Genomic DNA, 13,388 nt, shown 5'->3' with positions numbered 1-13,388 from the left:
GAGATGAAAAAGGAATTGAGAGATAAAAAAGAATAAAAATTAAAAAATAAGAAAATTACTTAAAAAAAAAAGCCTCTTGCTTGTTTCAAACTTGCCACACCGCTTTTTCTGGTCTTGCTGGCTGCAGCAGGCTGAGGGGATTTTCTCCCTTCCCTATCAGCACTCAGGCAGCTTCTTATGCACTCTCCCCAGGGCTAGCCACACACTCTCCCCAGAGCTAGCCTGCTTCCTCTCCACTGGGCCTTGGGTGTGGAATCCAGGCCTTCCTCAGAGTTCACTCCTCTCGTGTTGCGGGTGCACGCTTGGCCAGGCCAGGCCACCTCCTGCTCCTCAGGTTCAGGTGCGCATCCTTCCCAGTGCTATGGGGGTGTGCAGGGCTTCCTGTGCCTCCTCGGAAGTGCTGTGTGGCTGGGTGGGGAGGAGGCAGGAGCAATTGTTGCAGGAGAATTCCCTAAATAGTGTCTCTTTTCACTTTTTCTTTTTGAGAAATTCCTCCTACTCAAGCCTGCCACTGTGCAAAGCGGCCTGGCCTCTAGCACAGCCCAATTCTCCAGCCAGACCAGTGACTATGGGGGTCAGGGCCCATCACTGCGTGACTCTCAACTCTGCCGGTGTCCACAGGCTCTGTGGGTTCTCACAGCCCCTGTGTGTTTGCTAGCAGCCGTGTTTCTCCCAGTGCTGCTCAGACATTGTTTGGCTGGGGAGCGAGCAGTTGCCTTGGCTCTCTCCCAACAACCCTGTGGCAGACCCAGTGGACACTGGGCCTGGGGCTGCAGCCACCCTGGTCCCCACGCTGGTCCCTGGGACCTTATGTCCTGAAGCACCCTCCTTACCATCTGGTTTTTCAACGTCCACTACAATTGTTGGTCTCTTATTTTCATATATGCTGGGGAACTATTGGCTGTTTGTTCTTCCTCTGTAGATCAGCTAGGTTTTACTCCCATGTGTAGGGATGTGGAATCTGCTCCCTCCTACCTTGCTGCCATCTTCCTCTCTCCCATTTTTTAATCTTTAACTTGTATTAATGGGGCATTTGGTGTTTGGAGTCAGACTAGACTTATATTCAAATCCTGGCCCAACCACTTAAATTTTTTTGTGACCTTAGATAAGTCATTTTTAACCTTTCTGTAGCTCACTTGTCCTATCCTTAATAAAAAGTATGTAATCATAGTATCTATTGCAATGGATTGTTTTAAGGATTACATGAGATCATGTATGTAAATTTCTTGGCAAAGCGTCTGATGCATAATGACTGTTGAGTAATGATAATATTATTTTATCTTTCTAAAAGTAGGTATTGCAAATTAACTTTGGCTGTGAATATCACAATTTGATTTCAGTTCTACCTACACAGTGAAATAAACAAAAGCAATTACTGTGGCACTTAAAAAAAAAAAGGTACCCTCTGTGATTATGGTATGAACTTGCTTTTAGGTTGATTTCTCAGGTCTCATTTATCTTTACTGACATTGGGAATCTTCTTGCAAATATATATATTTTTTCTATAATGTAAAAATGGTCTGAACCTAAAATCTAGTGAAACACAATTTAGTATATTCCAGAGTCAGATGATTGGTACTAATGCCTGATTATTTCTTGAAATATTCATTTCATTACTGTAAATTACATGACAACTTTTTACTTGCCTTTGTTTGTGATTTAAAAAATTTCAGATCTCTTGTGGAAGAGGAAGACCAACACATGAAATTGTCCCTTGGAAGCAGCGAAATGGGCCTCTCATCCCACTTGCAGTCTTCCAAGGCAGGAGCCACTCGCATCTTTACCAGCAATACCCACAGTTCTGTGGTGTTACAGGTAATTTAAACTGTTTTTCTTGTAGTGTTTACATGGTTTTAGAAACTACATAGAGTTTTGGTGATGTGGAATGTTGATAGTGGAGAGGAGTTTTGTACATGTTTAGGGACAGGGGTTATAGGGAAACTCTACTTTCTGCTCAAGTTTGTTGTGAACCAAAACCTCTAAAAAATTAAGTTTATTAATTTAAAAAAGCAAACAAACACCAGAGGAGAAACCTTGAGTTGAAACTGCATATCTTCCTGGTCTTAAATCCACACAGTTCATTCTTTGTTTTGTTAGTGTAAAGGAGATCTTGAGATCATGACACTTTCTTAGAGAATGTTGTACCTGGCAACATTAACTTTCCATTGTCTCAGCCAATGTAATTGTCACAAAGTCTTCTCACTAAATTTTCAATTTCTCATTCAAAACTTATTTTACTATCACCTTTATCATAGTTCTAAAGGTTGTATTTATTTGATGTCTCAACTCACATTAGCAATGTGAGAATTGCTGGATGCAAATACACTGATAGATGTAAGAAGTAGTAACTAACATCCAAGGATAAGACAAAAACAAAACAATAGAAAGCCAAATGAACATACAGAACTGCAATGTGGAGGTATTTAGTGTAGGGATAGACCCAGTACTTCTGACTCTTGTGGACATTCCCTGACCTCTGTGGGCATTGCTCAATCAGAGAATCATATAATACTGGATGTCCATAAATGTCTTCTAGATACAGTTAAATTATATCAGTGTTCTGTGCTTAGTAAGATAAGGAAAATAAATCTTTCTAAATGTATTTTCTCCCCAGTGAATTTCATGCAAATATCTGGTCAAGAATCATTATGATAAAGCAGTATATAGTGTAAAGTATAGTATTAGTGTACTATGCATATAACATAGTGAGGGAAGAAGCTTATCCTTGCTGTATGGCCTTGTGGTGCTATATGATTTTTCTGGGCTTCATTTTTCTTATCACTAAAATATGAATCTTGACTAGGAGACCTCTAAATTCCCTTCTAGTTCTAATCTGTGTGATTCAGTGAGATCACATTTTTCTAAAGTTTCAGTTTCTAATGGGAGGGGGGTTTTAGGGTTCATTGTTCTGTGGGTATCATCAACAGAAATGTGAGGATCAGGAAAGAAACAATTTCTATTTCCTTGCATTTTAATTCTACATAAATGGTTTAATTATTGGTTTTTGAAGCCTATGAGAGGAGACAGTAATGGGGCAAGCAGATAGGAGAAGCATGAGAGAAAAGGTGTTTTTTTTTTGTTGTTATATTAAAGTACTTTCTCTAAAGAAAATAGAGAGACACCCATATACCCTTCCACTGTACTTCTGACCTATCCATGACCATAGTCATGTGTTAAAGTCAATGTTTGTGGTTTTGCTAATTTTTAAAATGTACTTTGAACCAAATAATGTAAGCCATTGCAGTGTAGTGAAATAGATTTAGAGCAGTGGTTCTCAAATTTTAGTGCATATCAAAATCATAAGGAGGAGAGCTGTTAAAGCAGCGCGCACTGGTCCCCATCCCCAGTTTTCTGAATCAAAAATTGGGGAGGCAGAAATGTGCATTTCTAGTAAGTTCCCAGGTGATGCTATACATCTGAGGAACATACTTTTAACCACTGTTCTAGAGGCAAAGTCTGTCTTCCACAAAAGAGATGGCCTCTCCCTTGCCCTATGACATCATATGGAGGTAAGTTAATGTTATAATGGGAAAACAATGGAAGTTCCTTAATATCCACCCATAGGGAAATGGCTACATGAATTATGTTACATCAAATATATAATAATGTGCAATCACTAAAAAGAGCAGAACAGACCTGTATGTATTGAATGGATAGACTATATATAATGAAAGAAGAGGACAAAGGTGATATATCCATACAATGAAATAGTATTCAGTTATGTAAAGGAATGAAATACTGATACCTGCTACATGTGGTTAAACCTTGAAACATTATGCTACATGAAACAAGTTAGTCACAAAATACTGCATATTATATGATTCCATTTATATGAAATATCCAGAATAGGGAAACCAATAGAGACAGAAAGTGGACTAGTGGTTGCTTAGGGTTAGAGAAAGTGTGAGGATACAAAGGTGATACCTAAAGGGTATAGGGTTTCTTTTTGAGGTGATGAAAATATCCTAAAATTGATTATGGAGATGGTTGCACATACTCTCTCTGAATATATTAAAAATCACTGAGTTATACACTTTTAATGGGTGAATTGTATGGTATGTTAATAACATCCTAATAAAGCTGTTGAAATAATAACAGAGCAATATGTACTGTATCCCATCTATTTGTAGAAAAGTATATAATATGCATACGTATACATAATATACATGTATAATGAAAAGTCTGGAAACATTGGGGGACTGGTGAATGATGTCTTACATTTTGTTCTCTCTAATCCTGTACTATTTAATTTGTTTTATAATGGAAATACTTTTGCATATTACCTTTGTAATTAAAAAATACATAATGGTTGACACAACTGTAATTGGATCTTAGAACCCTTAGTTCTGTCATGTTTAGCTCAGCCTTTGTTGGTCCAGGTTGATGGTAAGAACAGCAGTGTGAAAGTAACCTGAGAGTTTGTATTAAGCAAGACATTCTTTCCTAAACTTTTTTTTAATGTTCTAATATTTTCTGTGGTGGCATAGAGGTACCACTCTATGTGGCTTTTGAAAAACTTGGTATATGGTCTTTAAAAGTCTATTAAAAATATGTTCACACAAAAAGAGATTATTAGGTACATGCACTAACAGGGACCATTTTTCTTTTTGGTATCTAACCTTAGGTGTGTAGTTGTCAAGGGAACAAGCTAGAGAAGTGTTAAATGTGTAAATGCTATCATTGTTTTAAAATTAGCAATCACAGAAGCTCCAGCATCAAAAGGTATTGAAAGTAGCTATCAAGGGGACAGATCTATGGGGAGAGGCTGTCTTAATTCTTTTTTTTAATTTTATTTAAATTGTTGTTGCAGTACAATTTCTACTTTTTATTCCCATCCCAACCCACCCACCCAAGGCTGTCTTAAGAAGTCTCACTCTGGACTACCCATTGCTTAACTGTAGTGAAAAGTTCATGTGTTTAGGCCATAACTGGAAGCCTAGTTTTACCCCTTACCAGCTAGTTATATGACTTTGGGAAAGTAGCCTATCCTCCTTAAACCAACTTCCTTATCTGTAATATGGGTAAGAGATATGAGGATCAAATGTGACAATTATGGGAAAGTAAAGTGCATAATGCATTTTCCTTCCATTTGAATCAAATAGGGAAGGTGTCAGAGAAAATATAGCTGATCAGAAGTGGTGAGTTTTCCAAATAAGGTGTCCATCTCTTGGGCTTCTTCTGCTCTAAGAGATTAGTTGTCTCCATCCAATAGGTTTTAGCAAACTAGGCTGTCAAAGAAAGTTCCTGGAAAGAATTTTGATACCTAATAGGCTTGGATTCCTAGAACCTTAAACAAGTCTCAGGAGAATCCATGATGGAATTAGAGCAAATGATTTTTACTTAAGTAAGGAAGATTAAGTGGGGTTTACTTAAATAGTAATTGGTAAAAACCAAGGATTATTTCATTTTCCTCACTCCTTTCCTACTACTCCAGCTGTGGGTACTTATGGAAAACTTCCATCCTTTCACTGCATTCTGTTATCCCAGGTTGTCAACATCTTTCTTTTACCACCCCATCTTATGGTAATTCATTGAATCAAATGCTTTTTAGAAAGTTCATTGCTTAAAATAACAGCTTAATGGAGATAAAATTTATATAACATATAATCACCAATTTAATGTATATAATTCAGTGATTTTTAATATAGTCACAGGGTTTTACAGATATTACCATAATACATTGTAGAACATTGTCATGCCCTCAAAAAAAAAAGCCTTGTATCCATTAGCAGTTCCTACTTCTACCCACTTCTCCAACCCTAGGCAATCATTAATCTACACGAGGTCTCTATAGATTTATTTATTCTGAGCATTTCATGTAAATGGAATTATATAATATGTGGTCTTATGTGACTAGTTTCTTTTACTTAGCATAATGTGTTTAATGTTTATCCACATTGTAGCATGTATCAGTACTTGACTAGAATAATACTGAATATTTATGATTGAATAATACTCCATTGTATCAATATGTCACTTTTTAAAATCCATTCATCTATTGATAGACATTTGAGATATTTCAACTTTTTGGCTATTATCAATAATGCAACTGTGAACATTCATATACAGGAGTCTGTGCGGATGTGTTTCATTAGTTTTTCATGTATACCTAGGAGTGGAATTGGTGTGTCATATAGTAATTCTATGCCAAATTATTTTTTAAAATAACTTCCAGAGTGTTTTCTAAAGCGGCTGCACCATTTTATATTCCCATGGGCAGTATATGAGCATTTTAACTTTTTTATTATTGTTCAGTTACAGTTGTCCCCATGTTTCCCCCTGTTGCCCTCACCTGCCCCATCCAACCTCCACTCCCAAAGATAATCCCCTTCTCATTGTCCTTGTCCATGGCTCCTTTTACATATTACCTTTCTTTCCCTCATTCTCCCCATCTTCTATGTGGAATAATACACTGCAGAAAGAAAGAAGGAACTCCTATCCTTTGCAACAGGATGGATGGAACTGGAGAGCATTATGCTAAGTGAAATAAGTCAGGCAGTGAAAGATAAATACCATATGATCTCACCTATAGGTAGAACCTAATCAACAAAACAAACAAACAAGCAAAAAAGAACTAGAGACATAGATTCCAAATTTTTTATTATAGCCATACTAGTAGGTGTGCAGTGGTATCTTGTGGTTTTGATTTGTGTTTCCCTGATTGCTAATGGTGTCGAGCATCTTTTCATTTGTGCTTATGGCCATTTCTATATCATCTTCAAAGAACTGTCTGTTTAGACCCTTTGTCTAGCTTTTAGTTCAGTTATTTATCTTGTTATTTTTAAGTTAGAAGATTTCTTTATGTATTTTATGTACAAATCCCTTATCAGAGAGATGATTGATAAGTATTTTCTCTCAGCACCTTTGATTTTATATTCCCTGTTGTTCTGCCATAACTCCAGTCTTGCCAATCTTTAATCCAGCATCCATTCAGTGATATAATCTTTGATTCTCTTTTACTTTAGTAGAATTAATAGGACAGATATCAAGGCAAATGTCTGGAACATCTGATTTTTCATTATTCTTTCTCTATATATTGTTCTTTCACACTTTGGTGTCTTTGTAACCATTTTCTTTTCCTGAAATGCCCTTATTTTATTGTACTTCTTCTGCCTGGTACACCCCTATTCATTCATAATGATCCATCTTAAATGATAAGTGGTAAAATTGAAATTCTAGTTTTGGCCTAATCTCATGTCCTTCCCACTACAGTTATGCAGTGGGTAATCCTGTAGAGTGAAACTTCTTAAAACAGTCTCTCCCAATGGATCCATTCCCCAGATAGCTACTTTCAATTCCTTTTGAAGCTGGAGTTGTGTGACCCAGACAGTTAATGGCTTCTTCAATTCCTCCTTCTTAGTCCCTGTTAATATCACTTATCTGTGAGATCCCAATATTTAGGGTCTAATTTGTTGTTTCTGTATGCCTATGATCTAGTACTGGGGTACATGGTAGATGCTTAAATGTCTATTATCATTGTTATTTCTTATTAACATTATTATGATAATAAAAAAAGATAATACTTATAAAGAGCCTAGGCCATTACCTGGCACAGAAGAAGCCAGTGCTCTCACTGTTCTAACTGGTATTGTTTGTGGAATAAATGAATTTGGATGGCAGTTATACATCACTTTCATATATACTTGTCCCATTGATACTTGAAATAATGTTGTGAGGGGGAAAATGCAAGAATTATTATATAAATTAGGAAACTGAAGCTCAGGGTGGTTAAGAGGCTTGCCCGAATTACTTAACCAGTAAGTGACAAAAATTAGGACTTGAACATAGGTTGTCTGTAAATTTGTATTTGTATTTCTCCTAATAGTGCTCTATACTATATTTTATCTTTTAAAATATGTTGTGTATAAATATTGTTTTAATTGACTATAAATATAAAAACATGTATTAGCAAAGGTTAAAAGATAATTTTTTTCTTTTTTTAAATATATTTTATTGATTATGCTATTACAGTTGTCCCATTTCCCCCCTTCTCTACCCTCCACCCTGTACCCCACGTACAGGTAGAGCCACACACATTCCCCCCCTTTAGTTCATGTCCATGTGTCATACTTATGAGTTCTTTAGCTTCTACATTTCCCGTACTATTCTTGCCCTCCCCCTATCTATTTTCAACCTACATTCTATGCTATTTATTCTCTATACCTTTTCCCCCTCTCTCCTCCTCCCACCCTCCTGCTGCTAGCCCTCCATGTGGCCTCCATTTCTGTGGTTCTGTTCCTGTTCTAGTTGTTTGCTTAGTTTCTTTTGGTTTTGCTTTAGGTGTAGTTGTTAATAATTGTGAGTTTGCTGTCCTTTTACTATACATGTCTTTTCTTTATCTTCTTTTCTTAGATAAGTTCCTTTAGCATTTCATAAAATAAGGGCTTGGTGATGATGAACTCCTTTAATTTGACCTTATCTGAAAAGCACTTTATCTTCCTTTCCATTCTAAATGAGAGCTTTGCTGGATAGAGCAATCTGGGATTTAGGTCCTTGTCTTTCATGACTTGGAATATTTCTTTCTAGCCCCTTCTTGCCTGTAAGGTCTCTTTGGAGAAACCAGCTGACAGTCTGATGGGAACTCCTTTGTATGTTACTGTCCCCTTATCTCTTGCTGCTTCTAGGATTCTCTTCTTCGTTTTTACCTTGGCTAATGTAATTATGATGTGCCTTGGTGTGTTTCTTCTTGGGTCCAACTTCTTTAGGGCTCTCTGAGCTTCTTGGATTTCTTGGAAGACTGTTCCCTTTGCCAGATTGGGGAAGTTCTCCTTTATTATTTGTTCAAATAACTTTTCCACTTGTTGCTCCTCCCCTTCTGGTACCCCTATAATTCGGATGTTGGAGCGTTTAAAGGTGTCCTGGATGCTCTTAAGCTTTTCCTCGATTTTTTGAATTCTTATTTCATCATGCTTTCCTGCTTGGTTGATTCTATCTTCCTTCTGGTCCACTGTATTGTTTTGAGACTCAGATTCCTTCCTTTCACTATTGGCTCTCCTCCGTGTATCTTCCTGCATCTCTTTTATGGTAACCTGCATCCTTTTATCTAAATTGTGCCCAAAGTCAACCAATTCCGTGAGCTTTCTGATCACCAGTGATTTGAACTGTGCATCTGATAGATTGGCTATTTCTTGGTCGCTCAAAAGGATGAGTCCTGGGGGACTGATCTGTTCTGTTGGAAACATGTCTTATGTCTTTCCCTGTCTCTCCTTTTTTTTTTTTTTTTCCGTCTGATTGCTTTTGTTACAGTGGGGGGTTGGAGCCTTAGGTGTTCACCGGGGCTGGGCACCCCAGTCGCTAGATTGTGACGTTATATGTGGGGGCGGGAGTGGGAACGGGAGGGAACAATGGCGGTAGTTCCGTTCTCCTGAGCTCAGACCCTTCTCTGGGATCCTGGACTGTGAGCTCTGCCCTGGTCCACAATCGCTGCCCCACTGGTTCCCCCAGCCGCTGCTTGCGTACTCAGGGATCACCGCTGCGTTCTTGCACCCCGTATGGCTGTCGCGCTGATTTCGTGCCAAATTTTCCCTGACCTCCGCGCGCTGCTGACCCGCGCCAGCCCCGCGCCTGCCCGGCTTATCGTCTCCTACCAGTCTGGATGTACGGGTCTGCTTCAACTTCTTGGCTGTCCAACTTCCATTCAGATAAATCCTCTGCCAGTTCTGAGTGTTATTCTGTCTGTAAATTATTGTTGTTCTATTCTTGGTTGTGTGAGGAGGTACGGTGCGTCCACCTATTCCTCCATCTTCCCGGAAGTCAAGGTTAAAAGATAATTTGACATGAATGATATAGTACACTTTCTATTATTAGTAGAAATAGCAGAATTATGCAGAATGTTTCCTACCTGCTTGCCCTTCTACCCCTTCCCTGCAAAAATTTTAAACAGAGAAACAAACAAAACAGAGAGAAAAAAATGTTAAGTGCCAGTTGGAAGTATCCTTGTTTCAGCTGGTGGTAGTGTATATTAATTGTAAAATATTTAACCTAGGTGGAAACAAATCATTTCTTGATGATTGGTATGCTTACCCAGACCTATAAAGCTTGAAAATGCCTCTCTCTATGAATTTCTAGACTCCTAAACAGCATTTTCTCATTTTAAGATTGGTACCTATTGTATTGCTCTTCCCATATTTTTCTCCATTTTATCTATTTACTTGCTCTGTACAATTATAGTTGTGAACTCAGTGAAAGGTATCATTTTATAGCCTCAAATTATTATCTATGTAACAGAATGTTAAAGAAAGGGATTACTTCCAAAACCAATACAACTTAACTTGTGTTGCTTTCCAGTGGGCTAACTTCTTGAAGTGCTTATCCTAAGGTAAACATTTGGGTTGCTGATCATGTTATATTGATAAACTGTACTTGATTTTAAAACTTTATGATCATAATATCATAAAGTTTAAAAATACATTGTTATAACATACAGATGATGTATTACAGAATTGTATATTTGACACTTACATAATGTTATTAACCAATATCACTGCAATATATTTGTTTTATTTATTTTAAATATATTTTTAATTTACCCATTACTACCCTCTACCCCTTTTGCTCTAGTAACCACCATACTATTGTCTGTGTCTATGAGTTTCAGTTTTATATCTTACGTATAAACGAAATCATATGGTGTTTAGCTTTTTCTGACTGACTTATTTCACTTAGAATAATGTTCTCAAAGTCCATGTTGTTGCAAATGGCAGCATTTCATCTACTCTTATGGTTGAGTAGTATTCCATATTATATATGCCCCATGCCTTCTTTATCCAATTACCTAACAAAGAACACTTTGGTTGTCTCCATGTCTTGTCCACTGTGAATAATGCTGCAATGAACATAAGGGTGCATATATCTTTGCAAATAACTGTTTTTGAGTTTTGCAGGTAGATACCCAGAAGAGGGATTGCTGGGTCCTATGGTAATTTAATTTTTAATTTTTTAATTTAATATTTGCTGGGTCCTTAATTTTTTTTTAAAAATGTATTGTCTACATAAGAAAGAGAGGCATAATTATTTTAAGATCACTTATATTTTATAAAAGAGGGACTCAAATAATCTAAATTGTTGAAGTTTTTATTAAAAAGATACTTTTTATTTTTTTATTTCAATTTCCTGAATGGCAGCTAGAATATAGAGAAATTAGTATATAATTTTTCTTGGGGATAACTCTTTGGGCACTCAGGTTAGGATATACTAGGTTATTTTAATACTTCTGAGTATGTATCTTTAAGATATAAGTTGGAAGAGAGTTTACCATCTTTTCTTTTAAACTACCTTAGTCTGTTATTGCCCTGATCTCTCAAAAGAATTTTTTGTTATTTAGAAAGTGTTGAAGTGATAGAGAGGAAAAGCACATACCAACTAAGAGTCAAATATACTGTATAATATGGATTTACACTTTGATTATTTGTTGATAGTATCTAGTAATACAGTTTGCTATTGATTATTGATCTTATATCTTGCATCACCTGGACAAATTGACTTATTAGTTCTAGGAGGTATTTTAATAGGTTCTGTTGGATTTTCTAAATAGAAAATAATTTTGCCTATAAATATAATTTTATGTTCCTTTTCTTTAAAAAATATTTTATTGTTTATGCTATTACAATTGTTCCAATTTTTCCCCCTTTGCCCCGCTCCACCAAGTCCACCTCCCACTTCAATAGTCAGTTTCATACCGTTTTATCTTCCCTTTCAATGTGGTACATTTTATTTCATTTTCTTGCCTTACTGTACAGAATAGGAACTACAGAAAAAAGTGTTAAATAGAAGTGGTTACGGTGTACATTCTTGCTTTGTTCTTGATATTAGGGGGGAAAGAATTAATTCTATAACTATTAAGTATGATGTTAGCTATAGGCTTGAGGAAGTTCATTTCTGTTCCTAATTTGCTGAAAAATGTTTTTACTTATAAATGGATGTTGGACTTCGTCAATGCTTATTTTGTATCTATTGAGATGATCTTATCATTTTTTAAATCTTTTAATATGCAAATTCCATTGACTGATATTTTTTTTTTTTACTTATTGACTTTTTAGAGAGAGGAAGGGAGGTGGGGGAGGGAGGGGAAGAGAGAGAAGAGAGAGAGTGAGGAGAGAGAGAGAGGAGAGAGAGAGAGAGATTGATTCATTTGTTGTTCTACTTCTTGATACATTCATTGGTTGATTCTTGTATGGGCCTTCACTGTGGATGGAACCTGCAACCCACAACATTGGCATATCGGGGCATCCGTAACCAACTGAGCTACTTGGCTGATGGGTAATCAACTTTTGAATGCTAAATCAACCATGTATTGTAGGAATAAACTTGACTTGGTCATTACTTATATCCCTTTTACAAATTAAATTTGATTCACTAAAATTTCAGGAATTTGTGCATCTTTACTCATGAAGGATTTTGGTCTTAGTTTTCGTTTCTTTTCTATTTTCTTTTTTGCTTTATTATTGTTCAAGTATAGTTGTCTCTACTTTCCCCCACCACTTCCCCCTATGCCAGCCATCCCCGCCTCCCACCCTTGATCTTACCCCACTTTGGCTAGGTCCATGGGTCCTTTATACATGTTCCTTGATGACCCTCCCCCCTTTTCTTCCTGTGGCCCCCTCCCACCTCCCCTCTGATTACTCAGTTAGTTCTTTATTTCATTGTCTCTGGTTATATTTTGCTTGCATGATTGTTTTGTTGATTAGGTTCCATTTATAGGTGTGATCATGTGGTATTTGTCTTTCACTGCCTGGCTTATTTCATTTAGCATAATGTTCTCCAGATCCATCCAAGCTGTCACAAAGGGTAGAAGCTCCTTCTTTCTTTCTGCTGCATAGTATTCCATTGTGTAAATGTACTATACAATTTTTATTCCCTCATTTACTGGTGGGCACTTAGGTTGCTTCCAGCACTTGGCTATTGTAAATTGTGCTGCTGTGAACATTGGGGTGCATAGGTTCTTTTGAATTGGTGTTTCAGGATTCTTATGGTATAATCCCAGCAGTGGAATTGCTGGGTCAAAAGGCAGTTCCACTTTCAGTTTTCTGAGGAAATTCCAAATTGTTTTCCACAGTGGTTTCAATAGTGTGCATTCCCACCAACAGTACACTAGGGTTCCCTTTTCTTCACAGCCTTGCCAGCACTTGTTTGTTGATTTGGTTATTATGGCCATTCTGACCAGTATGAAGTGTTATCTCATTGTGATTTTAGTTTGCACCTCACTGATGGCTAGTGATATTGAAAAGCCTTTCATATGTCTCTGGGCCCTGTCTATGTCCTCCCTGGAAAAGTGTTTGTTCAGGTACTTTGCCCATTTTTAATTGGGTTGTTTGTCTTCCTGGAATGGAGTCATGTGAGTCCTTTATATATAATATATATCAAACCCTTGTCTGAGGTATCATTGGCAA

The 13,388-nt window shown here is 37.0% G+C and overlaps 1 protein-coding gene across 7 annotated transcripts in view; it reads left to right on the top strand.

The window, feature by feature from the left end:
• The window catches only part of KLHL13 (kelch like family member 13), a 275,500-nt gene that overhangs the window by 207,618 nt on the left and 54,494 nt on the right, over positions 1–13,388 (top strand). For all 7 annotated transcript variants that reach the window (XM_028522562.2, XM_028522560.2, XM_028522563.2 and 4 more), the window contains one exon: positions 1,674–1,815. In XM_028522562.2, coding sequence (XP_028378363.1) covers positions 1,674–1,815 — 142 coding nt within the window. The remainder of the gene's footprint in view (positions 1–1,673; positions 1,816–13,388) is intronic.

This window comes from Phyllostomus discolor, chromosome X, assembly GCF_004126475.2.
Source record: "Phyllostomus discolor isolate MPI-MPIP mPhyDis1 chromosome X, mPhyDis1.pri.v3, whole genome shotgun sequence".
Taxonomy (NCBI): domain Eukaryota; kingdom Metazoa; phylum Chordata; class Mammalia; order Chiroptera; family Phyllostomidae; genus Phyllostomus; species Phyllostomus discolor.
The sequence above is the reverse complement of the archived record's forward strand: the minus strand, read 5'-3'. Positions and strand labels throughout refer to the sequence as shown.